The 20,148-nt window shown below is 41.1% G+C and overlaps 1 protein-coding gene across 2 annotated transcripts in view; it reads right to left on the minus strand.

Moving 5' to 3' along the window:
- TIAM1 (TIAM Rac1 associated GEF 1) overlaps positions 1-20,148 on the minus strand; it is a 206,116-nt gene that overhangs the window by 82,049 nt on the left and 103,919 nt on the right. Inside the window, exons 6-11 of one of the 2 annotated variants that reach the window (XM_024758200.1) lie at positions 17,275-17,499; positions 15,198-15,383; positions 9,323-9,469; positions 7,796-7,837; positions 6,720-6,794; positions 4,058-4,228 (exon numbers count right to left, since the gene is read on the minus strand). In XM_024758200.1, coding sequence (XP_024613968.1) covers positions 4,058-4,228; positions 6,720-6,794; positions 7,796-7,837; positions 9,323-9,469; positions 15,198-15,383; positions 17,275-17,499 — 846 coding nt within the window. The remainder of the gene's footprint in view (positions 1-4,057; positions 4,229-6,719; positions 6,795-7,795; positions 7,838-9,322; positions 9,470-15,197; positions 15,384-17,274; positions 17,500-20,148) is intronic. The other variant, XM_024758201.1, reaches the window with a different exon arrangement.

Consider the following 20,148-nt stretch of genomic DNA (forward strand, 5'->3'; position numbering starts at 1 on the left):
TTCATGGCGTCTTGGTCAACAGGAACAAATCCACCTGGAAACTTTATCGTCATCATTAATCAACACTTTGTAGACACTCCCAATGGGGCTGCCACTTAGACAGTCTTCTGGAAACCAGACCAAAATAGCCACCTCACCTAAGAAGCTTCGGGCTCCCGAAACCTCAGTGTGAAAGAGAGATGTTTGGTGCCACTGGCAGGCACCAAACGTCTTAAGGTGGTCCTGATGGAGACATCATCCCTTAAATGCTACCAGGCTGAAAACATTTATACAGATGCCCAGAGAACGCCAAATAACGGCCGACACCTTGAAGTGTTTAACAAAGCAAAGAGAACAGAGCAACAGGAATAAGGGTGGCTCTGGCCGTCTTCCCCTCCACCACCATATTTTTCGAACTTCCTTAAGTTACAATAATGTCTTGATAACTTCGAAAAATAAAAATGAGCACATGTAACAAACATAACAATTATAATGATCTTATTTGTAACCCAAGAGCCCGAGGTTTGGTCAGTAAATAGTTACCTTAAAAATGGGACTTTGGATCAACATACCCATGTGTCTTATCATTTTGGTAAATGTTTCTCAATTATGAGCCCCCATTAGTCATGGCTGGTCTAACATAAAGGGAAAATCGTAATGAATTAACTAAATCAGATCATCAGAACTCTCAAGAATTTCATGCTCCTCCAATATTTACAAGTCAGTATCAAGGCGGGTTGAACAACTTACCATGTTCACAATACATCTATGTGCAAGAAAAATTCCAAATGTTAATGAATATTTTAAGATAGTAATTCTAACGATTTGGCCTGCTTTACACTTGTAAAATGTTCAATTACAACGTAAGAGAAATTCAGCTGGGAAAACAAATGGTCCAAATTTGTTTTCCAATGTTCATTTACTTAAGGTACGTAGAAAGCATTTGATTCATTTTGAGACAATGCAGTCCCAAATCATACCATAAGACAAATATTGTTTGTTTAGTTGGCATGTTTTTAAAATTTTTCATCTTCCTATGACTCTTTCAAAGGATGAAACAACAAAACATAATGTAGGTCTTTTCAACAAATAGTTTGAGTCCATTAAAACAGAGAATAACACGATCTTGAAATCCACCAATGTTTTGTTCTTCCATTTCTCCTCATATTCTTCCATTTCAATCAAACTTCTTCAGGAAACATAAACGCACGCAGTGAGGACATCCAGAGATCCACGCGCGCACACACACACACACGCGCACACACACACACACACACACACACACACACACACACAAAGTGCTACTGCAGAATTTCCAAAGAGACATATCCTCCCCTTCGAGGTGATTTTTATTGTTTTTAATGTCCATGGTTATTAGAATATCCAAAGCCACAGGTCTACAGAGTGAAGCCATGAAATAAATGCCAACGGTCACACGTGAATAATAACAAGTATGAATAAATGAATTTCTTTGCAATTATTTTAGTAATCGCAATGATCAGAATATGTCCACAACCCATAGGCTAACACGGTTACCTGCTATATTTAGCAACATTCCTTTCATAACACTCACAACATGAATTGCACATGAAATGTAGATCTTGAAACAGTTACTGTACCAGAACTTGACTGGTGCTCGGATGGCAGATGACAAACTGATGTGAAATGATGTGGATCAGACAGAATAGGAAAGAGAATGGCTGAATGCAAGAGACAGAAGAAAAAGATTGATTATTAAATATTAGAGAAAGCACCCATCACCAAAGTTGAGAACGACAATAAAGAAATCAAAGACAGACATTCCGACAATCACCGTTGTTTTCAGTCCCTCCTCCAAGAGAAAAGAGAAATCACTCAACATTAATCAGATCATTAATAACATGTGGCACTGTTTTCCCCATTATCTCTTTCCCTCTGAAGAATAAAATCGGCTCCACTCATTACAATAAAGTGTTTTCCGAGGAAGCAGCAAGCTTTAGAAGGTACCTGGCTCCAAGCACACTATATAATTTATCCTACACAGGTGCTTTTCTGGAGACCAACAGTTTCTTAAAGTGCACACAAAATTTTTCTGTTTTTAAACTCAAGAGATGTAAGCTTGTTCCACACCTTATTTTTTTCCATGTTTTGGGGGGAAAAAACCTGAGGATTCAGGAAAAACTGAGTGGGATGACCTTCTCTTGTTAGAGAAAGGCATGTGTGTCGTAATGATGCCATTAAAAACCCTGTCAAGTGACAGAAATAAACCCTTTATAGGGGAACTGGTCTAACTCATTATCTAAAGATGGTCTCTAAGTTGCCACGACAGTATTATTCCTCCCTGATTCCCTCAGTTTCTATCAAAGCAAAAGCTTGAGAAGTACCTAAAAATCACTATTTTCCCCACTCAGTATTCAATTTTCCACCAATCAATGTTTATGGCTAAACTCTGACCTACCCTCTGATATCTGATGGAGTCTAAAGCCAATGTACACAGCAGGCTCCAAAGCAATGCAACTCCTTGGAAGGACCCTCCAGAGTTTGGCTTATACAAAAAGCCCAGAGTCCTACTTCTGACACCTTCAGCTGCAGTTCTGAGAATAATTCCCACAGCTCTGCAGAATATTAATGGGTCTCTAAAGAATCGTGCTAATCTATAAATAAAAGAATGCAGAAATCCTCAATAGACCAATTTTGTTAAGTAATTAAAATGAAAAATGTGAACAGAAATACCATTATCTTTAAAAAGCTAGAATTCGCGTACTTGAAGGAGTCAAAGCATGCAAGAGTGCATCATTTATTTTTAACACCCATGTGGGAGCTGATTGTAGCTTTGTCCTGAAACAAATGGTCCTTCTACTTTTCCTCCACAGAAGACGATCCAACAGGCTTATCTGAGCCAGAGTGTTCCATTTCTCCTTCATATGAAGCCATATTTTTCCTTTATCAAAGCCCTAGTGATTTATTTTTTTAAGTACAAAAATTGCTGATTGCAGAATTATAGAACTGAGGTAGTGAAAGTTATTCCACATTTATAAACCACTGTGTTGAATGATGATAGAAAAGGTTTCCACTTTCCCTTTAGGGGCCTCAGAGAAGACCATTTCACTCTCCTAAGAATATATTCTAGATTCTTCCACCCCTTACGGACCATCCTTCCTGACTCCTGACACTTCTTGTGACCATCCACTTGGCACAAAGGGATACATCTAAGTTTGGAGCAGCCAGATATGGATTCAAAACCTCCTTTGCAAGTGATTATGACTGTGATGTGAACTCAGGCAAGGAACTAAGGCTCTCTGAGCCTCGTCTTCTCCATCTGTTCAATGGGGACGTATCGTTCTTGCCCAGACTTGATATGACTACTAAATAAGACTATTAATGCTAGTAATTATGTAAAAGAAAAGCAGGCATGTTAGGAAAGCTCCTTTCTTTCCTCTTTCCCTTCCCTCACTCAAGGCAATCCAATTCATCCAGCTGTCCTTCAGGGAGGAAAAAAAAGAAACAGGGATTACCTTGAAAAAGATCAAGAAGTTTCTACAGCGTAAGGTAAAAACAAAGGAAGTGAGCTCAATCATTTGTCTCTAAAAAACAAGAGGCTAATTGTGTGTTCCTAGGAAGAGGAATTTCTCATCATGGAGGTCAAATTTATATGTATTACTTCAGTTTTTCCCTACCCTAAAGATGCCCGTGTATGAGTTACTGTCAAAAGAGCAGGTTACAAATAGTGCACATAACGTGATGCCAAAGTGTTCACTGAGGTGATCTCTGAATTGTAAAGTAAGGGTGCCTTCATTTTCTGCTTTGTCCTTTACCTGAATTCTCTAACACTTGTGCAATGAGCATGTAAGATGCTTATCACAAATCTATCAAGTACACATGTTGAAAGAGGCTCCTTAAAAGAATCCCTCTCCTCCCAGCGCTGAAGAATTCACTTCCGTTTATTATGCATATTATCACAAAGAAATCCAAAGCTGCTCTGAAATGAAATGGAGATGTTCTTGAAAGTCCCCTCCCCTGCCACACGCTTCTGAGTGTTCATGGATTCCTCCACTGCATTCTGTTCTTCTCAAGAAAGCAACCCCAAGTAACCTCATACCTTGCAGATCAGCTCCAGGGTGTCCCGGGCCGTGTCCCCTGGCCGGACGGCTGTCAGAACTGGCTTATTATTTGGCAGACAGAACCAGGACGGAGTGAAATACTCGTGGACCCAAATGTCACAGTCAGGGTTGTGCTGGTGGACGCTGGGTAAGACCATTTCTTTCTCCCTCTACGATAAGAAACAAAGTTAGCAGAGCAGCAAGTTAGTCTCTCAAGATCTAGATCCCCAGATGGCACACAGGAATTATCCACTCCAATGAAAAGGGCCCAGGGCAGAAGTGGTGGCAGTGGTGAAGGACAGAGAGCTCCCCCGAGAAAAGAAGAAATTATAGAAAAAGGAGCTTCCTGGAGGTAGGAAAGATGTCTCAGAAGAGAGACAGACCTTGCACTTGATCCACGGCATCCACGGGTGGGCATTGCATGATTGAGTGGGTTTCAAAATTGGAAGAAAGAAAGAAATGGAAAAAAAAAAAAAAAAAAAAAAAAAAAAAAAAAAAAAAGAAAGAAATGGGCTATCCATTAGGTTCGGCTTCATTGCCATGATTTCTTCCACAAACCCATTTAAATTTAGAGCTGTGATTCCTCCAGCAAAGCCCATCTACCATGTGAGCTATATGTTTCAAAGGCAACCACGAGGCTGCAAAGAACTTTTTAAAGAAAAGATGACGTTCTAGCATTACCTACTGACCAGCAGCATCGTTTGTGTGCTCACATTCGACATCTGATGTGACTCTGGGAGAGAGACAGCCTCATTTCCCAGATGAGGCTTAGAGAACTTCAAAGACGAGCTTTCTGGCCTTCTTAGGCTGTTGCCATCACTCCATCCTCTACATCAGGGAGTAGCACCAAGTTTCTAAGGGTGGGAGGAGCCGTGTCCTATGTATACCCTTCAGCAGCTGGGTTATATCTAAGTCAGCTAAACAGCTAAAGCTAAAAACACTCCATAGATTGATGAAATATTAGGAGCCTAATCTCTCTGAAATAAGCAGAGAAATCATTCCATTAGATTCTAGCAATGGAAAAATAATACTGGTGCTCAATATGTGGTTTACATCCAGGCCACGGATAGGTAAATACATATCTACAGATTACTGAACATTTGGCATTACCAGCAAATTATAAGGAGAAACAAGCTTCCAAACGAAGGCTGAGAAGTAGTAACATAACAACTTCCATATGTAAAAAGAACAGATCCCAGAATGGGGAAAACCTTTTTGTAAAGGCTACTAAACTAAATTCAATTGAGAAGACAATTTCAGCTCTGCCTTTGAATGGTGTGGCTTTCATAGATAAACTGAACCCCGGGGAAGGAATTGTCAGAACGCAATCAACTTGCCCAAATCCCATTAACTATCATTGGAATCTTCCCATTCCGTCCTTACATGCCACCTAAAATAACTGCCCTTGGCACTACATCAGCCCAAGTTTTGCATCTAACCTGCTCTTTGAGAACAAGGCATTCCAGCCAAGGAGGAGGATAAAGGGGTATCTTGGAAAAACAAAAAAGCGACACAGAAATCTATTGGAACAACTTCTGCAGCTTCCAGGATCTGTGTGCCTGGGGAAAATTAAAAGTGCACTAATAATGGTATGCAAGATGAATTAGCTAACTTCAGAAATGACTGCATGAACATCAAAAACATCTATGCCTGGACTGCACATAAGAACAGCAATTTAATTTCATCAGAAACAGACAGATGCTCAGAGAGAGTGCTACGGATGGGTATTTCCAAGGACAGCAGCCTTTATATCCACGATGACATAATCCAGGAGTAGTTTAGGTATCCAAGGGAGGAAAGGCGTGTCCACGGCCACTCTTATCCCCCCTCCCCCCAACAGCCAGAACTCCCCTACTACACTCTGCTTTTGGAGGCTCAGCTCCATCTAGAACGAGGGGCAAGCCATTGCTTGGCTGCATGGCAACCGAGAGCTGAACCCTGTCATATTGATTCTGAGTCCAAGAACCAGAGGATCATACCAAGGTCCCATTATCAACACCAGAATCCCCCCACTGCCCCCAGCCAAGAGGCCGCTTGTATCATCATTAGGGGCTTTAAAACGAGGAATGTCCATTTATTTAGAGGCTGAAAAAAAGTGGCCTAGAAAAAAAAAAATCAATATTCTTTATGGGCTTTCAACCAGAGCAGTTTGAAAGACCCTTTTAAATCTGAGCACAAGGTTGAATCAAGTCTGGGGATCTTTAATCGAATGCTTGTCTTGGGAGGCAAATGCATTTTGTTTTTAAAGAACGAACTGTCAGAACAGTTCTTTGAAATTAATTGAAGGAAAAAAGCAGCATGTGTGGGTAGAGAGGGAGGGCAGTAAGAACTCACCTCTTGAGAAGAAAGTTGTATATGAGAAGAATTAACAATGGCATAAAATACTCTGCTACCCAGTACCCCACAATTTCCTCTTATATTCTACATGGAAACTTCAACATTCAAATGATAGCTATTGAAAATGTTACGTCAGCAGGAGAATATTCTTACTGTTATCAAGTTTTCCATCTCTTCTCGACCTGTTACATAATTTTAAAGGACCGATCATTTCAGTTTTTAATACTGAGTATACTTAATCTTAGGATCCCAAGAAACCACTGCATTGTGTAATGTTGATGTATCTGTGGTACTTTTAGAAAAGGAACATGTGTTTGTTTTTACCTTGCCATCTGGAACAGTGTCATCAAATATTCCCTCTAAAGATTTCTTTACAGCCTCAGTTCCCTCACCGAACACCTGCGTACACAAAAGTATCATCTTAAAAAGAAATTTGGGCAAAAGGGCAAATGAAGCATGAGAAGGGGGATGGAAAACAGGCCTGACTATTAGAAAACATTACAGAAGTTTCAGATACTCTTACATCAAATCCTGAAGCAGGTAAAATAATTTACTAGCTAAAAGACCATGAAAAACATCCCTCCATTATAACAGATCACTTCCCACGTCTTGGACAATTTTTTTAAATTGTCTTTAGATATGGATAATTCATCTAAATTTAAAGAAAATAAACCTGCAAATGCAATGAACCAGCTTCATTCACAGTGAAGAATTTCAGCTACAGCATCACAGCCCTAACCAGAAATTTATCAATAATAATTAGTTTACTTTTTACCTCAGAACCTGAGAACATATGTTTATAATTATATTACCATAACACCAAGGAAAAGTTTCGTATTTAAAAAATAGAAACTTGTCTATCCTTTGAAATTTAATGAATCCTGCTAACTTAAAGATATGACTAAAATCACATGAGGGTACCAATGCCACTAGGTAGTCAAAACCTAAACACATGGGAAAATTTCATATGTTTGCTCTCAACCGATTGTGTACGGTCGGTATAATATACATGGTTAAGAAAAAGTCTTTGCTCCAATGCAAATGAGATATATAGAAACATACAATTTTTGTCCATTTCAAAGTACTAAATTAACAAGTAACTTTCTATTGGTATACTTACGGCTAAGTAAGAGGTTTTTTTAAACTCTTACTAGAAGAGAGAATAACAAGAATTGTTTGTAAGACATTACATGGTCCTTTGATTAAAAGAAAAAGTTAAAACATTCTCTTGGATTCATTTAAATTCAGGCATATGTTTCAGCAGCAATGGACTGTAACATAAGTGGGCACCCATAAGGTAGAAGCACGCAAGTGAACTAAGGCTTTCAATAGAAAGGAAATACGACCCAAACTTCCAGCTGCGAACCCTGACATATATTTACAGTGTCCGTCTGAGTCACCTGCAATGCCGAACGATGCACACAAAATGACACCACCACCTCCTGAAACAAGGGGGGAAATGCTGATTGTTAATGCCACCCTTTTGCAGGTTTGATCAAGAGCCATCAAGTCTCGTGCGGTTTTTCCAAAGAAATATTGACTTTCCTCCAAACAGTTTCTTCTTCGGATTTACACAGAAGCGAAACCCCAGGTAGCAAACTTGATGATGCTCTACTCTCCCCAAAGACCAGAGAACAAACTGCAGGAATGCTCAGCCTCTTCCCATCTGCTCATCTGGTCCCCTGCAAGTTCCACCAAGGGTCCAGACACTCCAGGTGGAAACAATGAGTGTGGTGGTCAGCTAAGGACGTGATACATCAGCTTTCACGATTAATTTATTTTTTAAATGTCAGTTCTTAAGTAAACTAATGGCTGAACTGGTCGAATAAATAATGAGATTTTTTTTATTGAGTCAGTCAATGGAATTCTCACTTTGCCTACGGGCTCAGAGTGAATAGGTCAAATTGGCAATCCCAGTCATGACCTCAAAATGCTCAGTGCCTCTACGGCTCACGGATTGGACATCCTCCTTCTCCTGAAAGACAAATACCTATGTTCTTCCAGTTCTTAAAATCTGAAGCAGCTCTGGAGCCACTTGTTTTTCAAAGCCAAAGAAGGTGGATGACAATGACAATGGAGAGTTTCCCAGAAGTAACTCCTGCAGGAAAGTGGACTTAGCTAGTAAAAAAGTCCAAGTAATGAGGCCAGAGCATTTGGTTAACAGAGGCTCAGTGATGCAGCACCCTAGGTGGTACCACTCAGGATGCACTGAGGTAGGTCCCCTTCAAGCCCTGGCACCTGGGTAGTAGAAGGGAGTCACAGTGGTGAGTGAGCGCTCTCGGATTCCTGGTTCCTGATGTAAGTAGGCAGAAGAACTGCCCATTTAATGTCAACCCCCAAAAGTCAAGGGCAAAGAAACAATCAGATTTCCCTGGAGGCTGCCTTTGATCCAGTGCCAGAGGCAGCTTAAAAGACTGCTCAGGTGCCCACTTGGCTTCATCATCAAGCCCTGCTTTTCTTCTGAAAACTCAGGAAGAAGTGCATTTTCAGTACCTCTGTAATTACCCAGGGTTTGGAAAGGTTGCAGGTGGGAGACTGGAGCTTGGTGATAGACTAATAGCAGAGTTCAATGTTATGGGTATACGTTATCTATTTAAAGCATCTAGGGGCTTCCCTGGTGGCACAGTGGTTGAGAGTCCGCCTGCCGATGCAGGGCACGCGGGTTCGTGCCCTGGTCCGGGAAGATCCCACATGCCGCAGAGCGGCTGGGCCCGTGAGCCATGGCCGCTGAGCCTGCGTGTCCGGACAGTGAGAGGCCAGCATACCGCAAAAAAAAAAAAAAAAAAGAAGCATCTAGCACAACTAACTTCTTTGTGTCAGCTAGTTGATGTGATATAACAGTATCAATCAAGGAACAATGCACACCCCAAAGTGAGGTGTCCGTGGAAGCGATCTACGCTTGCTTTCTCATCCACCCTGGAACCTACCTGACTGATGCTTGGGCGCCCCTGCTTCTTTTTGGAGGTAGTGTCCAGACCCCAAAGAGAAGAAAACCTGCTCCTTCTCTTGCTGGCAGATCTGGACATGGCCTGAGTACGTCTTCTGACTCCAGTTTCACCAGTGCGAGCGGCCACCTGAGGGAAGGCAAGAGGGGACATCAGCAAGAGATGTGTCAAGACCACTCACCTGTTCCCCGAGCCCCCCTCTAAGTCCCACCCTCCAAAAGCCCCTTCCCCCTCATGCCAGCCAACCCTGACCCCACCACCCAAAGCATTTCATCCATGACTTACACATATAGGGGATTTGAGGGCCCTTCCTAGATTCAAAATATAAACGAAAGGTTGGCAAACTCAATCACTGTCTGAAAACATCAGTAAAAATACGTAAAATAGTAATGGAATGTATGCTAGGTTTCCAAGAATTAGATATCCTTCTGGTCACATCCCTGAACTCCAGCATCAAGTTAAACTAACCATACTTTCTTGAGATTCTCTCCAAATGGTACAGAGTTGTTTCTTCACTCTAACAAAAAATGATGGCTGAGTGTCAGCAAAAATAGTGAAGACAGCACATTTTGGTTCCTGTGATTCCATATTGAATCTAAATTTACCAATCTCTTCTACTTAGTTTTCTCAGAATTACATAAAATCACTTTCCTTATTAGGCAAGCGATAGCTGTCCCCCAATATCAATGTCCCTTCTGCCTTAGAGAAACCCCAAATATAGCTGACCATCTGGCTGACCGAAGTGGACTTATTCTCCTTGTAGCAGGGCATGGGCTTGTGATGAAGTTCTGGTCAAGGGGAAGTAGAAGGGTTACACTAAGTCCCCTATATATGAACCTTCAAGTTGCGAACTTTCAAAGATGCGAACGTGCATCTGGTTCCAGCGAGGAACCAGGACCTGAGCCATCAACGTCAGGCGTGAGTAAAATTGCAGCTTGTCCTCCATCTCCTGTTGCTGAGGATCCTTCAGCTCTACCATCTCCCACCTCCTCTCCCTCCTCCAGTCGTAACTCTTCTTGCCTGTTCACTCGATGCCAGCCCCTGGATGCCAGCTGTTGTGCTGTACTACTATACTTTTCGAGGTACTGTACTGTAAGGTTAACAATGTTTTCTTTATTTTTTGTGTTTGTTTTTTATGCATTATTTGTGTGAAAAGTATTATAAACCTATTACTGTACAGTGCTATACAGCCAATCGTGTTAGTTGGGTACCTAGGCTAACTTCGTTGGACTTCCGAACAAATTGGACTTGCGAATGCACTCTTGGAACAGAAGTCGTTTGTATGTAGGGGACTTACTGTGTTTGTAATTTCCAGAAATGGTCCTCGAAAGGAGGGGGTTTTCCGTTATCCTTCACTTTCCTCCTTCCCCGAAACATGAAAACTACCACTATTAATTTCTTGCTTACAACCTTCGAGACTTTATTTCCAAGCAAATATCTATATAATCGTTTTACAAAAATGGGAATGTACTGAACGTATTTGGCAATTCTGTCATTTTCACTTAAAATATGGTATGCATCTTTTTATTAAAACAAATTCTAACTTCGGAAAAAAAATTGTATTTTTTTTTAAAAAGGAAGCTAAACTCTCTTGAGATATTTGCAAGGTTGTCAGCGACCCAGATAAATAGTTCAATATTGCAGAAGGGAACATGCCAAATCTAAATCTGCCACTGTGATCGCCACTCAGGCATATGCAGGATCTCTATGAGGACTCCACAGCATCTTCCCAGGCAATCCTTCAGCCTTGAACTTTATACTACAGGTTGTAAGCAAAGTCCCAGAAACTTGAGGGAACTTCCACTAGGAGGTCTCAATAGGCCACCCATGGGCTCTCCTTTCAAAAGAGGGAGTGTCAGGAGGTACTGCGAGTTAGACTTGAAACTTCCCCGCCTGCTCTTTGTCACTGGAGGTATATATCTCGGAACCCACTTGTCACAGATTCCCACACGGTCAACTCCCAGTGTGGCGGCTGCCAACTGGCAGCATTCTCAGGGATGAATACTGTTGGGTAACACAGGGGACCCCCCCCCCCAGCAGTCAGCACGTTGGTTACAAGGCACACCCTTCTGGGGTTTTCAGTACTGACAGGGTAAACACCCTGGAAGCCCCATGAGTAGATTGGCAAAGACCCCCCACATCTATCAAAACCAGGAATCAAAACAGTTTCTCTACGAGGGTATTAGGGGAAAGTTTTGGTCCCAAACAAAAAAGAGGAGGGAGCTGAGAGGTCTTGTATTTTCTCAGCTTAGCACATAAGAAAACCCAGATCAGGGTATGTGAAAATGTGGTACTCGAGACAATGGTGGGAAAGTGCTCCCAGAAAGAGTTCTAACCCACTATTACACTCAAGGTGGTGTGGGGAACAAAATCAACAAAGGGCACGTGTTTACGTTAAATATGTAAACATTTTCTCTTCTCTATTTTCATCATTTTCTAAGCTAAAGGTAAACAAAGGTTATAAAAGGAATAAATGATAATGTGTTGACATACATAGATGTTCACATAACTATGCCAATATCAGTTAAGCTTATCGCCACAAAATGATGCTAAGAACCACTGTATAAATGGTATTAAAGCTAAAAATTCTAGAAAAACAATAGACATGCGGTCTAATATTTATAAATAGATACATATACACGTACATGTAGGCAGATACCCACACATACCCACACACATCTGTCCCTCAGTATCCATGGGGAATTGGTTCCAGGACCCCCGAAGATACCAAAATCCTCCCATCGTCAAGTCCCTTATATAAAATGGCACAGCATTTACGTATAACCTACATAACAATCTCCTGTGTACTTTAAATCATCTCTAGGTTACTTATAATACCTAATACTATGTAAATCTATACAAATAGTTGTAAGGACAGTGTAAATATTATGTAAATAGTTGGGCAAATTCAAGTTTTGCTTTTTGGAACTTTTTGTAATTTATTTTTTTGAGTATTTTCAATCCATGGCTGGTTGAATCCCCAGATGCAGAACCCGTGGAAACAAAGGGTTGACTCTGTGTGTGTGTGTGTGTGTGTGTGTGTGTGTCACAGCACACATCAGTATCTGAACTTCTTGTGTTTGCCTGATTGTTTACTTCTTTATTATCATCTCTCCCACAAGAAGATAGGCTCCAATAGGACAAGAACTCTGGAGTCGTTCGCTGCTATAACCCTAATCAGAGGATAGTAACGGACATATGCCAGGCACTCACATTTATTTGTTGACTGAATGAATAAATAAACAAACACGGAAAAGCAGAAGCAGATATCCTACATACCACAGTCACGACAATTAAACAGTAACTCCTTCGTGTATAATTTTAGAAAAACACAGTCCAGAAGAGAAAGGGAAACAACCATAAATACTCTCAGTTACCAGCTGACCAGTTAGTTTAGTCTGTTTAACAAATGGACTGTTTATTTAAAGTTCTTACAGTAACTACTCTAAACTGTTGGGGGCCTTGTAAACTGCAAAAGTTACTGCTGCTCCCAAGACAATAATGACTCAAAATGAGCAAAGGGATTTAGAGGAAGAGGAAAAAAAGCTGGCAGAAGAACTGCTGGACAAGAGCTCAAGAGTTTCTCAATGATCCTGGCCCAGACAATGCCTCTCTTTGTGGCCGGAACCTGATTACTCTATCATTCTGCTCATCTGTGCAAACAAGAACAATGATAACCTTCTTTCAAAGAGTACAGCGGGGACCCTTCAGTTAATTACTGAAAATCACTGAGCATGATGGGAAGCCCTCCTGGTGAACGGTACTTAAAGTGTAGCTCAAATCTCCTCCTCTAGCCCTGTTGCCCTCACACCTCCTCCTCCCATGCTCCCCCCCACTTAATAGAAGGAAAAAAAAAAAAGTCTGGACAAAGGCTAAATTGAAGAATGTCTCAACCCCAAGGAGAAAAAAATTCCCTGGGGTCAAATGACAAGGAAAGAAGGAAAAAATAAGTATCCAATAAATCAGACAGTAAAAATTCCCTGCCCAGGATCTTCCATAGGAGATAGAGCAACAAACAGGAAGAGATACCCAACAGGCTTGCTTAACTTGTTCTGTCTGATTGAAACCTCTCATGGAAAAGAGAAGTTTGCAAGGACATATACACACCCAGAGCCATGTCACTGCTGCAGCTAGCAAAAAAAAAGAAAAAGAAAAAGAAAAAAAAGAACAAAGGAACAGAGAGTGGTACATATGGAACTAAATATTCTCCTTCAAAATCACTGACCAAATAAACCTAAAAGAGTTACTAACCCTCCCACCCCCATCTTCTGCTGGTCAGATTTTAATAGCCTGCCCATCAAAAGAAAAGTACATGCAAATCACAGATACTGAGACAGAGGAAATTAGAAGGTCTGGAGATAAATTATGGAAGGGTAATTCAGTGGCTTCTACTTCCCCGTCTCTGAGAGGTTAGCTCCAATGGCTTTGAAGAAAATAATAAAGCCATAGAAGTTTTAGGTAGACAGCAAAATTATTTTCTCCAAAGTCTACCAAGCCCAGGAGAAGGAAAGAGCCTTCTGGATAGCTTGGGATTTAGTATTAATACTGATGCCACATCATGGGTATCATAAGCTTCCTTAATTAAAAATGCTCCCTCAATTTACGACATTCTCAGTGTGGTAAACAAGAATTTTTATCCCAATATTTTTGCAGAACAGGCAAACTGAGATTTGGCTAAGTTACAAAGTGGTGTCCAGGTCTCACAGAGACAGACCGAGAGCCACAAACTGAAAACTGCCAGATTTATTCATCACAGCACTTTGATCCATGCCTACTAAAAAAACAGGACTTAATAGCTATACGGAGAGGTGGTAGCCAGGGAGACCAAGAGCTGAGCTGTAATTAGTAGAACAAATCGGGATGCCAGTTTTAATAACTCCAGAAATTTGTTTAAGACTTCTTTAAAAATGTAAATCTGCCCCAATTATCTGAATGATGATGTTAATCTATTTATAAAGAATACAAACGGCTCTGACTGAATTACAGCTCCGAATTCAATTGAAGGGTACAGCTGACACGGCAAGCCAAGAGCAGCACAGCTAAGGTTCTTCAAGGCGGTTTCTGGAACCTAGGACTTAACATTTAATTTCACAGCAAATGGCTAAGGTGCAGTACATTTTAAGTGGGTGTTGACTTGGATGGGCTAAAACCATGTTACTCGCACAGCAATTTTTGAGAAGAAAGGGGCCCAAAGTACATAAAGCTGTTAGCAATTTAGCGTGTACATGAAATCACAGATTGCAAACATACAACTACACAACCTGCCGCTCTGGAGGTCAGATGAAAATTCTCTTCTCCGAGCAACTACATATGTTGGGCTGATAAACACAGAAGGTCATGGCCTTCTTCAAATGCCTCAGTTATTTACGGTCACCAAAACCATAGTAAAAAATAAAGTGAAAAGGAAGATTTCCAAAGAGCTCTATGTTCAATATATGGTGTATGTGTTTTCACGTGGGCAAGTGAGAGAGAGAAAAAACACATTTATGTCTGAGAGAACGAGCTTTCCACTTACCATTTCCATGAGGTAAATATAAAATGTACGTATTGGGGTTAAAAACATGACACTGCCTAAAAATGACATGAGTTATCCACAAGCACCACATGCAAAGATCTCTTAAGGTAATACCTTTCATATTTTCTTTGCACAATAATTAAGGGCCCATCAAGAGAGGCTTAAGTAATAAATGTCAGAATAGATTCAAGTGAAGATTTGCATCCGTGACCAAGGGAGGACATATCAGAAATCCACACAGAGCAGTAAACTAGAAAACTACTTCAGAGACTCTTGTCAAGTCGGGCTCAGGATTAATAGTCAAGATGAATATTTTTCAAAAATACATCAGCTTCTACTCACCAGCGCATGAAAAGATGATACAGAAAAGATTCCAAGGCGGCCCATTGACACTTTCGTCGGACGGCTTGCAAAGGCAAGTAGCCTTTTAGGGTTGGGCAGTTCCCCACCTTGGAGGCTGGCTAAGTAACAGCGGTAGCGAAACAGGTCCATTTGGAACTGTTCAAGATTCTGCTCCCAAACAAAGATCTACAGCGGGGAAAATACGGGAAAAGAGTAGGGAGAAAGAGGGAAAACAAATGTTAATTTTATCCCACACAAATGTACAAATTTCTGTTATAAAGGTATTAATTGTAGTCCTAAGGGGTAAATACCAGGTACCCTAAATTTCTTAGGTAATAGGTCAAGCATTATTGTTTCCATAGCTTACATGCTTTTCTGCAAACATCTATAGACATAAATTCAGTACGATAAATAGAAGAGATATCCTTAGTTGCTCTCTTCCCTCCCATCATAGATTTCACATTTGCGGCCATGATAGGTCCATCAGCTCCAGGCTCTGGACCACAAACCCAAGGGAGAAGACGTAAAAAAATGGAGGATTTCCAGCACCGGAGAATTATATGACTTCCCAAGAGGTGGCTTTTCATAGGAAGACAGAGAAGAAGAAAAGCGAGGTGATTTCAAAATCAGAGGCAAATAGGCCAAGAGCTTTTGGGAAGAGGTGGGTGGTAGAGAGCACAGGGTGGGACAGTGGAAAACTAGATGGTGTAGACCCAGACTCTGGAATACATAGTTCCAACCAGAGGATATATCCAAGATATTTCCACATTTTTCAAAATGGCAAAATAATACCTACCTCCTGAGGCTGATGTGATGATTAAATAAGATAATGCAAGAATAAGAGTGGGACCAGGGTCTGGCATATAGTGGAGGCTCAGAGATGTTAGCTATGATGTGGATGTTGATTAATGGTTGATAGCTACCTTTTCACTTCAACTTAAAATACAGTGTTAGTGTAAACACATATCCATAGCACGATTCACAACAGTCAAATAATGGAAACAGCCCAAACGCCTATCAACAGATGAATGGGTAAACAAATTGTGGTGTATACATACAATGGAATAATATTCCGCCATAAAAGGAATGAAGTATACATACTGAAATGAGGATCAATCTCCAAAACATTATGCTAACTAAAAGATGTCAGACACAAAGGGTCACATATTATGCAAGTGCATTTGTATGAAACATCCGAAATTGGTAAATCCATAGAGACAGAATGCCAGGGCAGAGGGGAACAACAGCTTAAAAGGTATGGGTTTCCTTTTGAGGTAGATGACAATGTTTTGGAACTAGACAGAGGTTGTGGTTACTCAACATGGTAATTGTACCAAATGCCACTGAATTGTATGCTTTAAGGTGGTTAATTTTGTGTTATGTGATTTTTACCTCTGTTTAAAAAACAATACGGTACCGGGTAATAGAGGGAAAGAATAGACCGAGAGAAATATGGAAGATCACATGCTGGTCAATTATTTAAATAGTATTTATTCACATAATTATTTCCCAACATATTAGGCAAAGTTTCAAAGTGTTACTAGGTGGCTATCACTGACTTTTAAACAACTAAATTGAAGGCAAAAATGTCCTCTCTTATCTCACGAAATCTTTCCTTTTCAGCATGAAATATACTTGTGTACATATACAGCAATTCATACATATATTTTTAAAACACACTCTACCTTTCCCCTAACTTTAGAAGTCTAAATTTATTGAGGAGTCAGGAATAAATCCCCATCACAGTTAAGCACCAAGTTAACCTGATAACGTGGGGAATGAAACTGCAGGCTTTCCAGTTACACAGATCCCCAAGAACAGCATGCCACTGGTAGGAGCGGGTGGGCTCTGCTATTAGATTTCTGTCTTTCATTCAATTTAATATTGTTCCCTTTAGCTCACAACAATCAACTGTGAACAATGGGTGAGGAAAACTGACAGTCACAATAAAGAATTTAGCAGTCAGGATGACAGGCTGACAGTGAGATAACTGATAATGCTTCTCGATTCCAAGGCAGCAGAAAAACTTTCAAGACCTAAGGATTTTGCCCACGTCTAAACACGGAAGAACAATTACCTGATCTAATATAGTTTTCTTCTTCTTTGAATCAGTGACTGAAGACAGCTGCATTTCGCCCATTTTCTTCATCTTTTCATCCATATCAATCTTCTGTTCCAGTTTTTTGATTTCCGACTTCAGCAGTTGGAGCGTGTCTTCTTTGTGATGGTGCCTTGCGACAGCGGCTGCACAGGCAGAATGGATGGCAGTGATCCAGTTCTCCAGCTCCGTCTGGCTGGTGGTCTGTGATGGGGGAGGTGGGGGCCGAGAAGAAACAGCCACCTCTTAGGTTATCATAGACAAACCAGTGCATTTCCAGACAAGCCATGGCTGGGAGTCAAGGAGGCAGATCTAGACGCCCCATGAGGAAGGCTAACCTTTCTGAATTCCTCCTTCAGAGAACACCTAAAAGAAGTTAGTCTTAGGTCAGACACCAACCCCCCCCACCACCATGTCTGCTCATCCAGTGTACTTACTGAACTCACTTGTTGCAGTGGACCGAACATTTGTGTCCCCCACCCCCCAATTCAAACATTGAAATCATAACCCCCAGTGTGATGGTATTAGGAGGTGGGGACTTTGGGAGGTAACTAGGTCATAAGGGTGGAGCCTTCATACAGGGGATTAGTGCCCTTCTAAGAAAGAGGCCAAAGAGCTAGCTAACTCCCTTCTACCATGTGAGGACACAACAAGAAGACAGCCATCTATGAATCACAGAATGGGCCTGACCAGAACCCAACCATGCTTCCACCCTGATCTCAGACTTCCAGCCTCCAGAATGTTTCTAAGCCACCCAGTCTACGGTAGTTTGCACTAAAATACTTGTATATGTGATAATCCTATACAGACAGCTTAGTTTCCAGTTAAGTGAGTTGCTATGAAGCAAAGGTCAGTTTCCAGAGAGGACTGGTCAGTTCCATGGTGAGAGTGAGGCCGAGGGATATTATTGGCCAAGGAAGATGCAACAAACCTTCCCCCAGTGAACCACAGTGACCCCAATCCACAGGTTCCCCTGCCAGAGCCAAGCAGCCATGACAAAACTAGGGCTGGGAAGGTAGTTCAAGGAGCGAGAAGCAATACCGTCTTAGGGAAGTGTCTAGGAATAGCAATCACTCAGCAGGATCCCAGCCACTAAGAATGACCAGGTCAAAGGGGATTTAAAGACAATGCTGGGTAACACCCACCAATGGGCAGGTAACCTCAAAGTGGGCTTGCTTGTGACTCACAGTGTTCTGAAAGGCAAAAGTTGGGGGAATAGCTCATGGGTAACAATGTGCCATGATTAATTCTTTAGGAACTCAATCAATGAGTATCGCCTCAAACCTGGAGAAGTTTAGTAAATGCTCAGAAGTTAGCTCATCTGAACAAAGGGTCTATTTGGCTACTTCAATATTAAAGTAGCTGACGACATCATTTTTCACGCACAAAACACTGTTATTTCTTTTTCCCCTCTGATGCATCTTCCTAGTTTCCTGACTCATTTGAGCCATGGTTTGCAAACAAAATTCTCTTAACAGGACCCCACCCACAGGACTGAAATTTAAGTGAAGGCACCACCGCAGGTGTCTATGTTATTTCTGAATCTCATCACATTCCACAAAAGAAACTGCATCAAATGTTACAAATGGTGTCTGCCAGCAGAGACACCACACACTGGACAAACCTAGACAATCTGTCAGCTGTTATGTTTACAACAAAATATTTGCCTGTATCTAAAGAAGACTTCAATAGCTAGACATTCTCCTAAAGAAACAACAGAAGTACCACCTGCTAAAGCAAATGGAATCATTTTGTGAGGACTGAGTGGGAAAAGAAGAAGAGAAAAAGACAATGGAAGTCAAAGGCAAACACTTGTAGGTAGAGAAAGTTAGGAAAAAAGGCAATGTGTGTATATGAGATTCATCTTTTTTTCCACTACACACCTAGGACTTAATCATCTTATAATTGGAAGCTTAGAACTGACTAAGCTTAGAACTAACTACCTTTATCCATTTCACCCCCCATTCCCCCCTTTAATTCTTTGAGATTTAAAAACGCCACTTCGAATTCTTAATATCCTCTTGGAAAGTAACTACGTTACATTTTGCCTTTGTGTATCACTTTAAAGTTATTCAAGAAAAACCCAGAGTTTAAGATCCCCCAACATATAAAACCACCATGCTTCCTCCTGCCTGGTGCAACTAAAACGTTTGCTGTCTCTCCGTGCCTCAGCATCAGTGGGTATTTTGCCACATGGGGTTATTCACCGCCCCTTCCCCCCACTTTCTAAAATTTATTAGAGAAGGAATCAGTTCAGATGGGAAAACAATCAAGTAAGGATTCTTTTCTGAAAGAAAAACTTCCAAGAAGAAAATACCAAGTGCTGGTGAAAATATGGAGCAGCCAGAGTTCTTATGAGCTGCTGGAGAGTAAACTGGTCTAACTGGTTTGGAAAACTATTTGGTACTACCTCCTAAAGTGGAATATATGCACACCTTGTGACCCCCGAAATGCACTCACGGGTCTGTTCTCAACAGAAATGCGTTCCTGTGCTCACGAAAATGTATGTCCCAAAATGTTCACAGCAGTACAACTTGCAATGGACAAAACTAGAAACTATCCCAACACCTGTCTACAGGAGAATGAGCGAATAATGTGTATAATCACACAGTGCCATACTACACAGCAACGAGAAGGAAAGACCAGTAACTACCCACTACAACGTGGATAAATCCCACACACATAACATTGAGGAAAAGAAGCCAGACACGGAAGAGTATAGACTATAAGACTCTATTTATATAAAGTACAAACACAGGCAAAAACTAACGTACACTGTTAGAAGTCAGAAGAGTTGTTTGATGGGAATTGTGGGGAGAGGGGGAGCATCTGGAAGGAAGCACAGGGAGGTCT

Source organism: Neophocaena asiaeorientalis, unplaced genomic scaffold (genome assembly GCF_003031525.2).
Source record: "Neophocaena asiaeorientalis asiaeorientalis breed wild unplaced genomic scaffold, Neophocaena_asiaeorientalis_V1.1 scaffold45, whole genome shotgun sequence".
Taxonomy (NCBI): Eukaryota; Metazoa; Chordata; class Mammalia; order Artiodactyla; family Phocoenidae; genus Neophocaena; species Neophocaena asiaeorientalis.